This window comes from Panulirus ornatus, chromosome 47 (genome assembly GCF_036320965.1).
Source record: "Panulirus ornatus isolate Po-2019 chromosome 47, ASM3632096v1, whole genome shotgun sequence".
Classification (NCBI taxonomy): Eukaryota; Metazoa; Arthropoda; class Malacostraca; order Decapoda; family Palinuridae; genus Panulirus; species Panulirus ornatus.
In genome coordinates this window covers 18,049,830-18,065,249 of record NC_092270.1, presented here as the reverse complement: position 1 = coordinate 18,065,249, position 15,420 = coordinate 18,049,830, and the positions used below count along the sequence as shown (strand labels likewise).

Below are 15,420 nucleotides of genomic sequence, written 5' to 3'. Positions count from 1 at the left end.
CAAATATTCCTGAGGAAAACTGTAAGGTGGATTATAATTGTTTCATGATCTTTGCACCAATGGGCATGGCAGTTCTGTTATTAAGTTCAAGTTCAGAGTTAAAATTCCTGTGGAAATGAAGGTACTGTAGGATGAGTTCTAACAGTTCTGGGCAACCACGCCCATCAAACTGCTCCCACCATTTACTGTATGCTGCAGCATCCACTCTGGTTCCCCTATAAAGATATGGACCACCTCATTAATATTCTAAATTACCTCCTAGTCATTTACTTATGAGCCAAGTTAGTAATGTTTGGGGATTCTCATGAACTTGATGACATAGGACAAGAAACAGTTTCACCAGAACTATGCGTCTTATGTGGGTTACAGCATCTTAGCAGTTTACAAATGTCTTTCTTGTCCTCATCTCTATCCCATCTTTTTGAGGCCTATTACAGCTTCCTCTACAGAGATTGCACTTTCAAACTTAGCATACATTTCTTCATATAATTCATCCTCATTCTCTTCTACAGCTTATCTCTCTAAATCCCCCAGTTTGATTAGCTGCTCTTTAATCAACAACTCACCTGAAAAATTTATTGAAATGTTTTGGGTTCTTTTCACACACAACTCCCAAACTGTGGTACATGAAAAGGTATTAAATAATTTAAGCTCATTCAAAAGTGACAAGGCTAGCACATATGATGCACTTGGAAAAGTTTCCCCAAAAAGATTATAATTCACCACAAACATATGCAATACAAATTACTGTCTAAATGAACATCCAAATTAGTAAAATCTTTTAACTAAATCCCGGAAGATACAATTTGATAATCTTTTTTCACACCTGAGTGCCATTTCCCAAGTTAGCAAGGCCAGGAAACAAATGAAGAAAGACATCCACTCACATACACCCATGTATGTATACATATACACATATGCATGTACATATACATATATATAAGAATATTCATATACATATAGATAAACATGTACACATTCATGCTTGCTTAATTTCATCCAATTCTGATGCCACACTGCCCCAAAGTAAATAGCACAAATGCATGAAAGAAAATGAAAAAAAAATAACATTCTCATCTTCTCCCCCACACCTGATCGCTGCCCTCTACATCAGCAAGGTAGCACCAGGAAACATGAAAAACAGCCACATCCACTTACATTTATACATGAACTGTCATGGATAATGCAAAGAGACCACAGCTCCCTGTCCACACCCAGACTCCATAGACTTTTCCATGGTTTACCCTGGATGTTTCATATGCCCTGGTTCAGTCCACTGACAGCATTTTCATCCCAGTATACCATATTGTTCCAAATCACTCCATTCCATGTACATCTTTCAACCTCCTGCATGTTCAGGCCCAAATCACTCATAATCTTTTTCACTCCATCATTCCACCTCTAATATGATCACCCCGTCCTCCTTGCTTCCTCCACTTCTGACTCATATATCCTCTGTTAACCTTTCTTCACTCATTCTCTCCACATGTCCAAATCATTTCAACACATCCTCCTCTGCTTTTTCTACTTCACTCTTTCTCCTCTTTCTATTACCACACATCTCTCTTACCCTTTCATTGCTTACTCGATCAAACCACCTCACACTACATATTATCCTCAAACAGTTGATTTCTGACACATCCACCCTACTCTGCACAACCCTATCTATAGACCATGCCTTGCAACCATATAATATTGGAGGAAATGCAATTCCTTCAAGCATATCAATTTTTGCCCTCCCAGATAATGTTCTCTCTTTCCACACATTCTTCAGTGCTCTCAGAATCTTTGCCCCCTCCCCCACCATATAACTCACTTCTGCTTCAATAGTTCCATTTACTGCCACATTCACTCCCAGAAATCTAAAACACCTCACTCCTCCAATTTTTCTTCATTTAAACTTATATCCCAACTAACTTGTCCCTCAATCCTGCTTAACATAATAACCTTGCTTTTATTCACAATCACTCTCAACTTTCTCCTTTCACACATTTTTCTAAACTCAGCCACCGCCTTCTGCAGTTTCTCACTTGAATCAGCCAACAGTGCTGTATCATCAGCAAACAGTGGCTGACTCGCTTCCCAAGGCCTCTCATCCCCAACAGACTGCATACCTGCCCCTATTTCCAGAGACTCTTGCATTTACTTCCCTTGCCACCCCATCCATAAACAAATTAGACAAACATGATGACATCACACCCCCATGCCACAGACCAGCCTTCACTTGGAACTATTCACCCTCCTCCCTTTCTACTTTTACATATGCCTTACACCCTTGATCAAAGCTTCTCACTGCTTCTAGCAGCTTACCTCCCATACCATACATTCTAAAGACTTTCCACAAAGCATCTCTATCAACCCTATCATATACCTTCTCTGGATCCATAAATGCTACATCCAAATCCATCCGTTTTTCTAAATATTTCTCGCATTCTCTTAAGCAAAAACTGATCCATACATCCTCTACCACTTCTGAAACCACACTGCTCCTCCCCAATCTAATGCTCTGTACATACCTTCATCTTCTCCATCAGAGCCCTCTCATACAACTTACCAGGTATACTCAACAAACATAAATCTCTCTAGTTGTAGCACTCATCTTTATTCCCCTTGCCTTATGCAACACCGCTATACATGCATCCTGCCACTTCTCACGCCTCACCAAGATCCATACATATATTTAATATCCTTACCAACCAATCAACAACACTTGAAAATTATACTCACATATTCATCAGCTGGAGCACCCTAAGGTAGTTGCGGTGAGACTTGACTTTGTGCTGTAGCTGGTAAAAAAGGAGTCGCAACTGCATACATATCACAAGTGATGCCATTGTCAAAAACATGTTGCCCCACACCAGCATGTGAATGTGATGAACCATGTCAATTACCAGCTCACTCAATTCAAAAACCAGCTCTGTCATGTACACATAACGCCCTTGGTGTCGGAAGAGGTAAAAAAATCATATGATAATATAATCTATAAAAGGTACTAATATAAATAGCTTAAACTATAATTCCAACAATAAGATCATAAGCAGAGCAGATATTTGATTAAAATTGTAAAGGCACATAATATAATAACAGATATACAAAAAGAGTTACTAATTCCTCATCATTAACCTAAAAATGATTAAACATAGAGAATTACTGATTCCTCTTCATTAACCTGAAAACCAGTAAAAGACAATAACTGATTAAGTGCTTACAGGAGGGTATGTACCAGTCCTATTTTCATCATTATCACTAGAGCCTCTACCACAGTTTATTCCTGGTAACCATATTTTCTTGTATTTTGAAAGATGTTCTTGATATACTTTATCGAACTTGTTCAGAATTCTGAACACTTGGGTCAAGTCTGCAAAGTCTACGTTTTTTAAGGAAGAAGAGATGCAAACATTTTAGCCTCTTTTTGTACGCCAGATTTATAAGGGATGGGATCAATTTTGTTGCTTGTCTCTGTACTTGCTCTAATCTTTCCTCATCTTTATAAAAGTTTGGGGACCAAATCAGGGCTGCATACTGAAGGTTCGGTCTTACTAGAGAATTATAGTGTGAGAATTGTTTCTGGCATTTTGTAAAACATGTCCCTGGCTATGAAACATAACATTTGGTTGCCTTATTTACTTGCTGCTTGATACTGTTTAGTGTACTTCTGATTGTTGCTAATGACAACTCCAAGGTCCTTTTTCTTCGTTTACTTTAGTTAAACATTGTTGGAACCACTATTCCTTCAAACATACCCATTTTTGCTTTCCGAGATAATGTTCTCGACTTCCAAACATTCTTCAAGGATTATTCTTAACTTTCAAAGAAATTCTTTCTTCTTCCTCGCATTTACTTCACCTCACAACCTTACACTCCCCAAGCAATTTTCATCAGTTCCCATTGATTTGAATTTCTTATGTTTTTTCTTTGGCAAATAAGTCCTACTGTCCTTTTCATCTGTGATGGTTTTGAAATATTGCAAGTTCTCTTTGTAATTCATGGAATATGGTTTCGGTGCATTACACATGACAGCTAGAGACTGAGTGTGAACGAATGTGGCCTTCGTTGTCTTTTCCTAGCATTACCTCGCACGTGCATGGGGGGGAGGGGGGTGCCATTTCACGTGTGGCAGGGTGGCAACAGGAATGGATGAAGGCAGCAAGTACGAATATGTACATGTGTATATATGTATATGTCTGTGTGTGTATGTGTATATATAAGTTGAAATGTATAGGTATGTACATGTGTGTGTGTGGGTGTTTATGTATAGGCATGTGTATATGGGTGGGTTGGGCCATTCTTTTGTCTGTTTCCTTGCACTTCCTCGCTAACGCGGGAGACAATGGCAAAGTACAATAAAACAAAATGTTTATTTTCAATCTCAGAATAGTGTGTTTTTAGAATAATTAACTTCCTCTACTGTGCGAACGTCAAAAAGTTTTCTCCAATTGGTACAGCAAATTTTGTGTCTAATGTTTACAAAATTTGCTCACCTGTGTAGTCTGGGATCAAGAGTTTGTTATCATTTACTTCAAAATCTAAATTCATTCCTAATCTAATCAAACAGTGATTGTTGTTTGACAAATTCACATCTACTTTGCAAGAGTTGATTAAGTTTGTGTCACTGGTGAGGACAAGATCAGGAAAGCTTTTACCTCTAACTAGTTTTTAATCACTGTTCTAGAAAAGCATCTTCAATCAGTTCTGTTAGTCTCCTTCCCTCTCAGTCAACTGTTAATGTGTTCCAGTTTATGTTTGGACTCTTAAAGTCTCCTACCATTATCACTTCTTTACTGTTTACTATGGTTTTGATGTCATTGTACAGCATCTTATTGTCATCGTCTTTTTGCTTAGAAGATCAGGAAATAATGCTGAGACGTAGTTCACTTTTGAACTTGTCAGTAATGTCAATATAAAAAGAGTTGTAAGTGTGTATGTCTACTCTACTTATCTTAATAGCACTTAGATATTTATCAACATGGGTCAAAACTCTACCACCTACCCTGTATAAGCGATTTTTCATAAATAGTTCATATACGGGTATTGCTAACTCAGTGACTAAATATTTATTCTCAGTTTACCCGCATTACTGAGATTGCAATAATGTTCGGTTTTTCAGTTATTGTATTGGATACAAGTTCATTGTGTTTCATAATGATGCTAAAAAGGGTGCTGAAATGGAGAGAATGAGTTAAGAAAGTGGAGGGAACTAGGAAAACGGTGAAACCAAGTTGATGGAAAGAAGTTTTGAAGATATTGAGTGATTAGGGCCTGAACATGAAGAAGGGTGAAAAGCATGCATGGGACAGAGCAAACTGGAAACATGTAGTATACAGGGGTCGAGATGCTGTAAGTGGACCGAACCAGAGCATGCGAAGTGGCTAATGTAAAACATGGAAAGGTCTGTGGGTAATGGTTCTCGATAGGCAGCAGGGGTTTTAGTGCATCACACATAACAGCTAGAGAATGGATTTGAGCAAATGCAGCTTTCTTCATCTGTTCCTGGTGCTACCTCACTAATGTGGGAAATGGCTATCATGTATGATAAAAAATGACTAACACTGTAGATGTACTTTACAACTTTCTGTGCTACGGCATCTTATTACTCCAACTCTGTGTCTTTTAGAGAACTGGTGTTGTTGACACTCAATCTGACTGTGAAAGCTGAAGGGTAACTGAGTCTCCCACTGTTGATTTCTCTTCCATAGTTGACAAATCTATTGCTTCTAACCACACCCAATACCTTCTTTCTTGCTAATCTTAGTTCCTCTGTTTGATCTTTATGTTTCATTATCATGAAAACTGAGAGGCATACTTTAATTCTGATCCAATACAATCTGCTTACAGTTTATCAAATCTTTCCCTATCCATGAACTTATATGCTGTTATCAACCAGCAGAGAATTTGCCTATCTAACAATTATCCCAATGCAGTGTTTTCGAGACAGGTTTGGAACTATAATGACCCCAAGTACCTTTCACATAAAGATTCATGCAGCTTGTTTCTAGCTTGTTAATAATGATACCTAAACCTTCTTTCAGAGTCACATCTTTACTACTTTGCATTTGCTTGGACTAAACTTCAGTCATGTATCTGAACAATTCACATGTTTGTCAAAGTTCTCTTAAATACAATTCTAATCATTCCTTATTTCTCTAATGACTTTAGCATCATCAATGAACATATTCAAGAATTTATCCTGTCTTAATCCCATCTTTGTCATAGGTGATTGCCATAAATTGGCAATAACAGCACTCCCAAAACTGAGCTCTGCAGCAGTCCACTGGCTACTCCACCCCACTTAGGAAAGGGTCCTCTGCTCCCTTCCATAAATATAATATTTGTTCCACAGAAGGGAATCTCCTTTTTTTCTACCTGAAAATCCAGCTTTTTTATCAACTTCTTGCATGGGATAGCATAAAACACCCAGCAGTCCAATAGCAAACAATCCACCAATCCATCTTTTTTGTCTAACAGAGCTCAGTCCATCAAAAATTCAAAAAACTTACCGAGTATGGTATCTTTTCCAATCCACGTTCCCACAAACACCGAGGTAGTCTCTCCTTTGAAGGTATCCATCCACTGCTTTCTTACCATCTTTTTCCTTCATCCTACAGACTACACAAATATGACATATTGGTCTGATGACCAGCAAAATTTCCTGGGTCTCCTATCTTAAAAGCAAGGTCAACATTATTCTCAACTCTTTTGGCACTAAACCAGTTTCCAACAATTTCTTGAAAAACATTTCTGATTGCTTGTCAAGCTTTTCTGCATACTACTCAGGTTCATGTAGATAGACTTCATCAGGTTCATGTAACTTACATGAAGCAATATCCTCCAACAGACTACTACTGTCTTTCCTAACAATATCAATGCTCCCCAAGTCCTTCTCCATATCCCTTCTCATCAGTGTTGTCATACAGAATTTTCCACCATGAACATACTTTGGTGCCAATCATTCAGTTCCCCAAATATTTTCTTTCATCTTTGACCATACTTCCCTCTGAATCCCTCCACTTGAAAAGCTGCTCTTTAACTGATCGTTTAATCCGGATAAAATCATCAAAAAGTCTTGACTTTCATGTACCTTGTCCATATTATCAATTTTTCTAACTTTCCTCTAACTTTAGTAAGCTCAGTGAGATGGTAATACATGACGCTTTTCAATGCACATCTTCAAAATTATCTCCGATAGTCTCTCCACATGAATCCAAACACTCCCAATTGTTTACTAATATATCATTTCAATATAATTATTAGAACACCATCCTATCTATGAGATATGCTTGTCTTAATGCCTCTTCCACCATCTTAATGCCTACATTACCTCCTTAAATAACTGATTTGGTTCACTGAAACTCTTTGTAGGATCATTTATTATCAACCCTCATGCAACTTTCCTGATTTCTCCCACCAACTTAGCCTTCTCTTTCTTTCCTTGCCATTACATATCCCTAAGGAAAGATTTGGCTAGATTTTTGCTTTGGTAACATTCATTTCAACTTCAAAAAACCCTTCCTCATCTTGGCTCGTTCCCATTTATTACTACACCATCAGCATTCAAATACATTACTTCCTGATCTACTCTGGTAATATTAGTATACTTCTCCCCTCTGTGTTAATGGTGAGCCTGATCTGCTCTTTCATCTCTTTTGATGTCCCACACTATTTGCCTCATAGATGTTTTCTTTACACCTTTCTCACTCCTTCCCTATTTTACATGTAATGAAAATCCTACTGAATTATTCATGGTCAGCAAGTTCCTCAGTTTACTTTCATGTGATCTGAGTGCTCATCTCCATATCGAATGTAATCTTAACTGATCTTCCTAATTAACCATCTATATTTTCCTAATCCTTTTGTTCTAAATCACTGAATTACATTTGCCATATTTATACCTTTGAGTGATTCTTACGTTGCAATTTATTTTCCCAAACATCCATTCTTCTTTCAAATATCCCTTCTTTTTACGAGATGTCTCTTCAGCCAGTCTAAAAATCATCAATGATTTACATCTTTTCACCTTCCGCTGTTGAGGCTCTTGTACGTTTTGTTGAGCTTGACTGCTAGCCAGGTCCTGAAATAATCTACCTTCTTTTCTTATAGTGTTTCTGAATTATCCATTTTTTCACCCTTATGAATTATGTCAGAGTACCATGCACTTTATTAAACCTGCCACCATAATACACTTCTCATTTTTCTATAGCAATTTAGTCTGTAGAAGAATATGGGGACCTTTATATAAATTCACTTTGCACATTTGTATTTCCTTGTGTTTCATTACATTCCCAGATCTCTGTTTACCAGCTCCAAGCAACATCATTTCTCTCACTTGCTCAGTCCCAGAGCAATGCTTTGAAGAATGTATGTGAGAAATACTTAGAAAAGCAAATGGATTTGTATGTAGCATTTATGGATCTGGAGAAGGCATATGATAGAGTTGATAGAAATGCTCTGTGGAAGGTATTAAGAATATATGGTGCAGGAGGCAAGTTGTTAGAAGCAGTGAAAAGTTTTTATCGAGGATGTAAGGCATGTGTACGTGTAGGAAGAGAGGAAAGTGATTGGTTCTCAGTGAATGTAGGTTTGCGGCAGGGGTGTGTGATGTCTCCATGGTTGTTTAATTTGTTTTTGGATGGGGTTGTTAGGGAGGTGAATGCAAGAGTTTTGGAAAGAGGGGCAAGTATGAAGTCTGTTGTGGATGAGATCTTGGGAAGTGAGTCAGTTGTTGTTCGCTGATGATACAGCGCTGGTGGCTGATTCATGTGAGAAACTGCAGAAGCTGGTGACTGAGTTTGGTAAAGTGTGTGAAAGAAGAAACTTAAGAGTAAATGTGAATAAGAGCAAGGTTATTAGGTACAGTAGGGTTGAGGGTCAAGTCAATTGGGAGGTAAGTTTGAATGGAGAAAAACTGGAGGAAGTAAAGTGTTTTAGATATCTGGGAGTGGATCTGGCAGCGGATGGAACCATGGAAGCAGAAGTGGATCATAGGGTGGGGGAGGGGGTGAAAATCCTGGGAGCCTTGAAGAATGTGTGGAAGTCGAGAACATTATCTCGGAAAGCAAAAATGGGTATGTTTGAAGGAATGGTGGTTCCAACAATTTTGTATGGTTGCGAGGCGTGGGTTATAGGTAGAGTTGTGCGCAGGAGGGTGGATGTGCTGGAAATGAGATGTTTGAAGACAATGTGTGGTGTGAGGTGGTTTGATCGAGTAAGTAATGTAAGGGTAAGAGAGATGTGTGGAAATAAAAAGAGCGTGGTTGAGAGAGCAGAAGAGGGTGTTTTGAAATGGTTTGGGCACATGGAGAGAATGAGTGAGGAAAGATTGACCAAGAGGATATATGTGTCGGTGGTGGAGGGAACGAGGAGAAGTGGGAGACCAAATTGGAGGTGGAAAGATTGAGTGAAAAAGATTTTGTGTGATCAGGGCCTGAACATGCAGGAGGGTGAAAGGAGGGCAAGGAATAGAGTGAATTGGATCGATGTGGTATACCGGGGTTGACGTGCTGTCAGTGGATTGAATCAGGGCATGTGAAGCGTCTGGGGTAAACCATGGAAAGCTGTGTAGGTATGTATATTTGTGTGTGTGGACGTGTATGTATATACATGTGTATGGGGGTGGGTTGGGCCATTTCTTTCGTCTGTTTCCTTGCGCTACCTCGCAAACGTGGGAGACAGTGAAAAAAAAATAAAATAAAAAAATAAAAGGATAAAGATAGAGAAAAACAGAGGGAAATGAGAAATACAGTTATCGTTGAAGAAGAAAGAGCATAAAAATGTGCAATTTCTGATTTCCAATTACCTATTTACTCTGTACAGGGAAGGAGTTTTACATTCCTGGGCACTACACCTCCTGAACATTCTCTCCCAAAAAACTTATTGAATTTCTGTTTGCTGTCGGCATACACCATGTCTTCAATTATCTTATTCCTTTCGTCCACCACTCTTGTACAATAAAGTACTCCCTCTCACCTTTTTCAACTAGTTTCTTATTAATCTCATGCTATGTTCTTTGGTTGTTCTTCCCCTACATCTCTCAAAGAACTGCTCACTGTCTATGTCATCAAACTGTTTTAAAAACTTAAAGAAACTTAAAAGCTGTGGTCAGGTCACATCTCACTTCTCTATCATTCATGGTGGGTATATCTAAAGCCTTTAAATTCTTTCCTCTGTGACTCAGCTTTCTTCACTCCTCCACCATCTTTATTTCTCTCCTTTGGACTTTCTCCATTAAGTCTTCATGCTTTTATTTGGTGCAGTAAACAAACTTGAGAAGCACATTCTTGTTTCAGGCTTATGTTGACAGGTTGACAGGTTAAAGACAATGTTGACTTCTAAGTCGTTCTCATGCACATTCCGGCACTATGTGTCCTTCTAGACGATTATCATACTGAGGCTTATTTCTAATTATGACCCATTCCCATGACTTTTCAAGTTACTCAGGCTGAACTTCATCAACCATCCATGAGACCAACTTTAGAATACGTCAAGTACCCTTGTAAGATGATGCAATCCTCTATGCTTTTTTACTTACCTCATGGCCTCTGCATTCTCTGCAAATGTATTTACATAGAGTCTATCCCTTAAGGAAAGTTATTTTCATAGATCAAGAGGAGTAACCATCACAGAACTGAACACTAAATGTGAGGCTAGTGTAAAAATGGCTAAAGATGAGAATCAAGTGCAGGACAATAAACAGTTCCTCACTTCTTCCCAACAAAAAGTTATTAAACACAGAGGTTTCTATAATTCAAACATGTATGTAATTAATAAGTGGGTCTCCTGATTTAGTGAGAATATACCATGATGTATGTAGCAGGAGTTCCCCAGGTCAATGAAAATTCAGATATTCTCCAAAAGATGAGCTTACCTCGTTTTTCCCATAGCCCTTCATGTGTGATGTCCCAGAGGTAGATACAATAACGTGTGATCACATACAGGGTTCGTACTATCAAAAGTATGCACTGGAATATATAAGAGAACACATATCAATGACATTATTCATGCTAAAAGCATATTTATACATACATAAGATGTATGTTATCATTGGTTTTACGTGAATCTTTTTAAATCCTTACAAAGCTAAACGAAAAAATAAGCAAAAATAACACTGATAAATATTATAAGAATGTCAATGTAAGAGACATGCCATATCATATCTATTCCTCGAGTCCTGAGTGCACTTATACTATTCACTGGTGTGAAAATAAAAATTACAACCTAAAAGCACAAGGTGGTAACCCACAATATCATATGAAAAAAGAAAGACAAACAGATCTTGTACAGTGTTATGTAAGGAACATGTCTGATGTACATATCACAGGGAGACCTTAGGCTCCCTTGAAATAATTTCAAATCATAGCAGTGTTGCCCTTCTTCCCCAGCTGGGTTTCATCTATTTTCAAAATGATTCTAATGTTTGTTAATCATTGACAAAACTTGGTGAGTAGGGCCACATCTCAGTGGTTAAGCAATGCTCTTGAGAGTCCTCCAACTTTTATGATCTATATGCTCACCTTAGTCTATAAGTCACAAAATCCCTTCTCATGAGAATTCTGAATCACATGTGAACCTCCCTCTTTTAAGTACACTAATACACTGGTAAATCCTTGTCTATACTTGTCTACCAGCAGTATGATAAAATCTTCAAATGCATCTACACTCTCGAGATAAATTCTGGTGAAATAACTAATAAAAGATTCTAACCCTCTTAACTCAAGAAATTTTGAAATTTCCAACACCCTTACATTATTTCCCTCTAATGCACTACCCATATGATATCTATTATACAGTACATAATTGCCTTTTCTACTCTAGAAAAGTAATGTCAAGAAACAATGGGTTCATTTTCACATACCTTATCTCTAGCTGTCATGTATACCATACCAAAACCACAGACTACCATCCACAAACAAGCACTATTGCCTACTACACAACTGACCTTAGTCACTTCACATGCCATCATGTCAAGCTAGTGACAGAACACAACACCATCCATCCCTCCAAAATACTTCAACACTACAACTCTAACAGATTTATACTTCTCACCTGAGTTGCCTAGTCAAAATTGCAAATATTGCTAGACTCGTCCCTAAAAGTTGCTAGAATGTAGCTAAACTCTTCATCAAAAGTCACTAAACAGTATCATCTCCCGCCCCCCTTTTCATTTGGCTACAGTTGTGTTAAAGTGACACTTTAAGCCAAATGCATAAAAACTATAATTCTCTGATTATATCATAACCTCTGAATAAATATTGATGCTTAGTTTGTAATAAGCACACATACTAATTACTCAATGATAACTGCATCCCAGTCTTCCTCTGCATCATCATCAATCATATAAAGAGGCCTATTGCTGGAAGCTTTTGATGTACTTGTTTGATCCGAAGTGATGTTGTATGATTCCACTGAACCAATGTTTCTTAAAATATCACTGGGTATCTTGTAGTTTGCACAGATGTTATATCTCTTTAACCCATATTTTATGGCAAGAATTGCTTTCAGTGTTGAGAACTTCATTTTACTGTGCAACTTTGATTTAACCAAGTTCATACTGTTAAATGTGCACTTGCCTTCAGAGTTGGAATGTGGCAAAGATAATGCAGAAAGAGCCATTTCAGATAGATTCAGGTATGTATTTTCACCTGCAGCATCTCTGCAGTTTGCTACTTCTGACCAGAAAATTAATGTGCTAGAAGTTTCTGTCCAGACTACATGATGCAATCTATTCCACTAGAAATCATTTTGAGTAAGGGAACTTGCATCTTCCATAAACAACATTGCCAACTCAATTATATCAACACTCCGAAGTGAAAGCAACTGCAACACATGAATATAGTCAAGTAGGTGTTGGCGAAGTTGATTTATCAGGTCAATGACACACTTTATGCATGTCTCTCATATGTGACTTTCATCTGAAGGGGAATATTTGCCCTCAGGAAGTTTCTTTTCAAACTCATAACCCATGCAAGACCTAGGATTCAAATGTTCTATGATCACTTTGCAATACATAATTTTCTTTCCTGAGGATAATATCTTTGATCTTAAGGAATCAATCAATAAAACTAGATCTCTAGGCAATTTTGTTGGGTTCTGCATTTCTGCTTCAAAATTCTTGTTGACAGCTTTACCTCTTCAAGTACTGGTTTGAGAAATAAGAGAATTACATAACTTTATTTATCATCAGACATTGAGTACAACAGCTCTGATGTGTGACATTGTTCTTCTGACCTTGTTACTTGGAAATGTGCTTTAAGCTCAATTCCCTGTTTCAGGTTTCTTACCACAGCATGCCTGATAGATAACCACCAAGTCTGGCTCAACTGCACCGATTTCATGGGTGGTAAACCATCATTGATTGTTTCATACAACTGTTTGTTTTTCATCTGACAAGCAGATGACTGGAAAAACTAATTATATGTCTTTTTGATCATAAACTCTTATATTCATAGCAATGTTTCGCATGCAGCATGTGAAACAGCTAGTTGAATTGAGTGGCACACATATCTAATTAGCTGCAGATGGGGTACTTCAGCTTTCAATCTTACAAACACTCTACTGTTAATCATAGTCATTACAGAGGCTTTATTTGTTCCAAGTGCTAATAGGATTTGCATTTCTAAGCCACTTTTATGGAGTGACATTTTGGCTGCTCAAAAATTGACCCTCCATTACACTCTATTAGTTCAACTAGATCTAAAAATGTCACAACAATACAATGCAGCAAACTTGAGTACTATCTAATGACAGTTCCCAGCATCTTTCAGACATCATCATTACTCTCATCGATAAACTAAATTTTACCACCAATATAACCTTTCAAGTCTTCCATGAAATGACGAGCAAAATCACTGCAAATTGTATACCTGAGCACTTTGATCTTTTTAATCTTAATTCACTACCAGCCTTACCGTCACTGAAACACACTTTGCACACTTCACTGAAGTGATCCACCACAAGAATACAGCAATGCTCTGCTACAAACATGGATAGAGTTCCTTGAACTTTCTTTGATTCACTGACTTTTCTGAAGGGTAGGACAGTCTGTCTCTGTGTGGTGAATGGCTCCTCCTCTTTTCGATGTTTGTTGGTGTTTCTGTGCTTCTGTAAGTCACAAATTTTGGCAGAAATAGTACTTACAATATTTGCAAAATCCTTTTTTTTCTTCACCAGGGACCTCAAGTAGCCAGTTTTTAAACCTATCACCTTTGAGCCACTTCTTGTGGAAACATTGAGTATACTGTGTCTTGCCTATTTTCAATTGCTCGTAAGAATATGACCAAAATGAAGACAGCAACGAGACTATTACCCCTCAGTTTGTGATACTGGCATACTGGTGACTAAGACTCAGGATGGATGAGAACCAATTACCAAATGGACAAGTATTGGACACATTTATGATGTAACCAATCTTTCCGCTATGTTGCTAACTGCTGAAAAAAGCCACTAGCATGAAACTAATATCTCTGGATCTAGTGACAAATTCGCAAAATTGGCAACTCTGCAATTTCTCACCCTTGTGAATGGTCATGTTCCAGTACCCTAACTTTACTCAATCATTAAAAAATTAGACAGCATCTAAAGGTGGTAGAAATGATGGTGCACTATCTCCAATCAGTTCACAAAACATAATCTCCCCATCTCCACAGCTCTTCCCCTATTACAGGCATTCTCCCAGATTCTTTTAACCCTGATAATAGCATGACAGGTCTGGAAATTGTCCGGAAATCCTATCACCATGTGGAAAAAAAATCTTATATGAAATGATAGAACAGCTTCCAAAAGTAAAAGAAATTACAAAAATGTTGTATATTGTCCTACATGTTGGCTTGGTAGATTGCCGAGTGAGCAGAAGATGTGGCTGACATGTCTGACAACTAAAGACAAGAGGGGATAAGATGAAATTCCTATTTCTTTTTCTTGGGAACTTGACAACAAACTTTACAATTATTTCTTAAACTTAAATTCTTTATACATAACATTCTATGCATACTAAAACTGAGTAGTGTAGGGGATGTTGCTGGCTAGACTAAGGTAATCATTCCTCAAATAAAAATGGGAAACAGAAGGAATCACGCGGGGAGTGCCCATCCTCCTCGTAGACTCAGATTGGGGTGTCTAAATGTGTGTGGATGTAACCAAGATGTGAAAAAAGGAGAGATAGGTAGTTTGTTTGAGGAAAGGAACCTGGATGTTTTGGCTCTGAGTGAAACGAAGCTCAAGGGTAAAGGGGAAGAGTGGTTTGGGAATGTCTTGGGAGTAAAGCAGGGGTTAGTGAGAGGACAAGAGCAAGGGAAGGAGTAGCACTACTCCTGAAACAGGAGTTGTGGGAGTATGTGATAGAATGTAAGAAAGTAAATTCCCGATTAATATGGGTAAAACTGAAAGTTGATGGAGAGAGATGGGTGATTATTGGTGCATATGCACCTG

The 15,420-nt window shown here is 38.0% G+C and overlaps 1 protein-coding gene across 1 annotated transcript in view; it reads right to left on the bottom strand.

The window, feature by feature from the left end:
- The window catches only part of LOC139763625 (E3 ubiquitin-protein ligase AMFR-like), a 93,412-nt gene that overhangs the window by 53,014 nt on the left and 24,978 nt on the right, over positions 1-15,420 (bottom strand). The window contains exons 4-5 of the mRNA XM_071689861.1: positions 10,862-10,955; positions 2,728-2,938 (exon numbers count right to left, since the gene is read on the bottom strand). Coding sequence (XP_071545962.1) covers positions 2,728-2,938; positions 10,862-10,955 — 305 coding nt within the window. The remainder of the gene's footprint in view (positions 1-2,727; positions 2,939-10,861; positions 10,956-15,420) is intronic.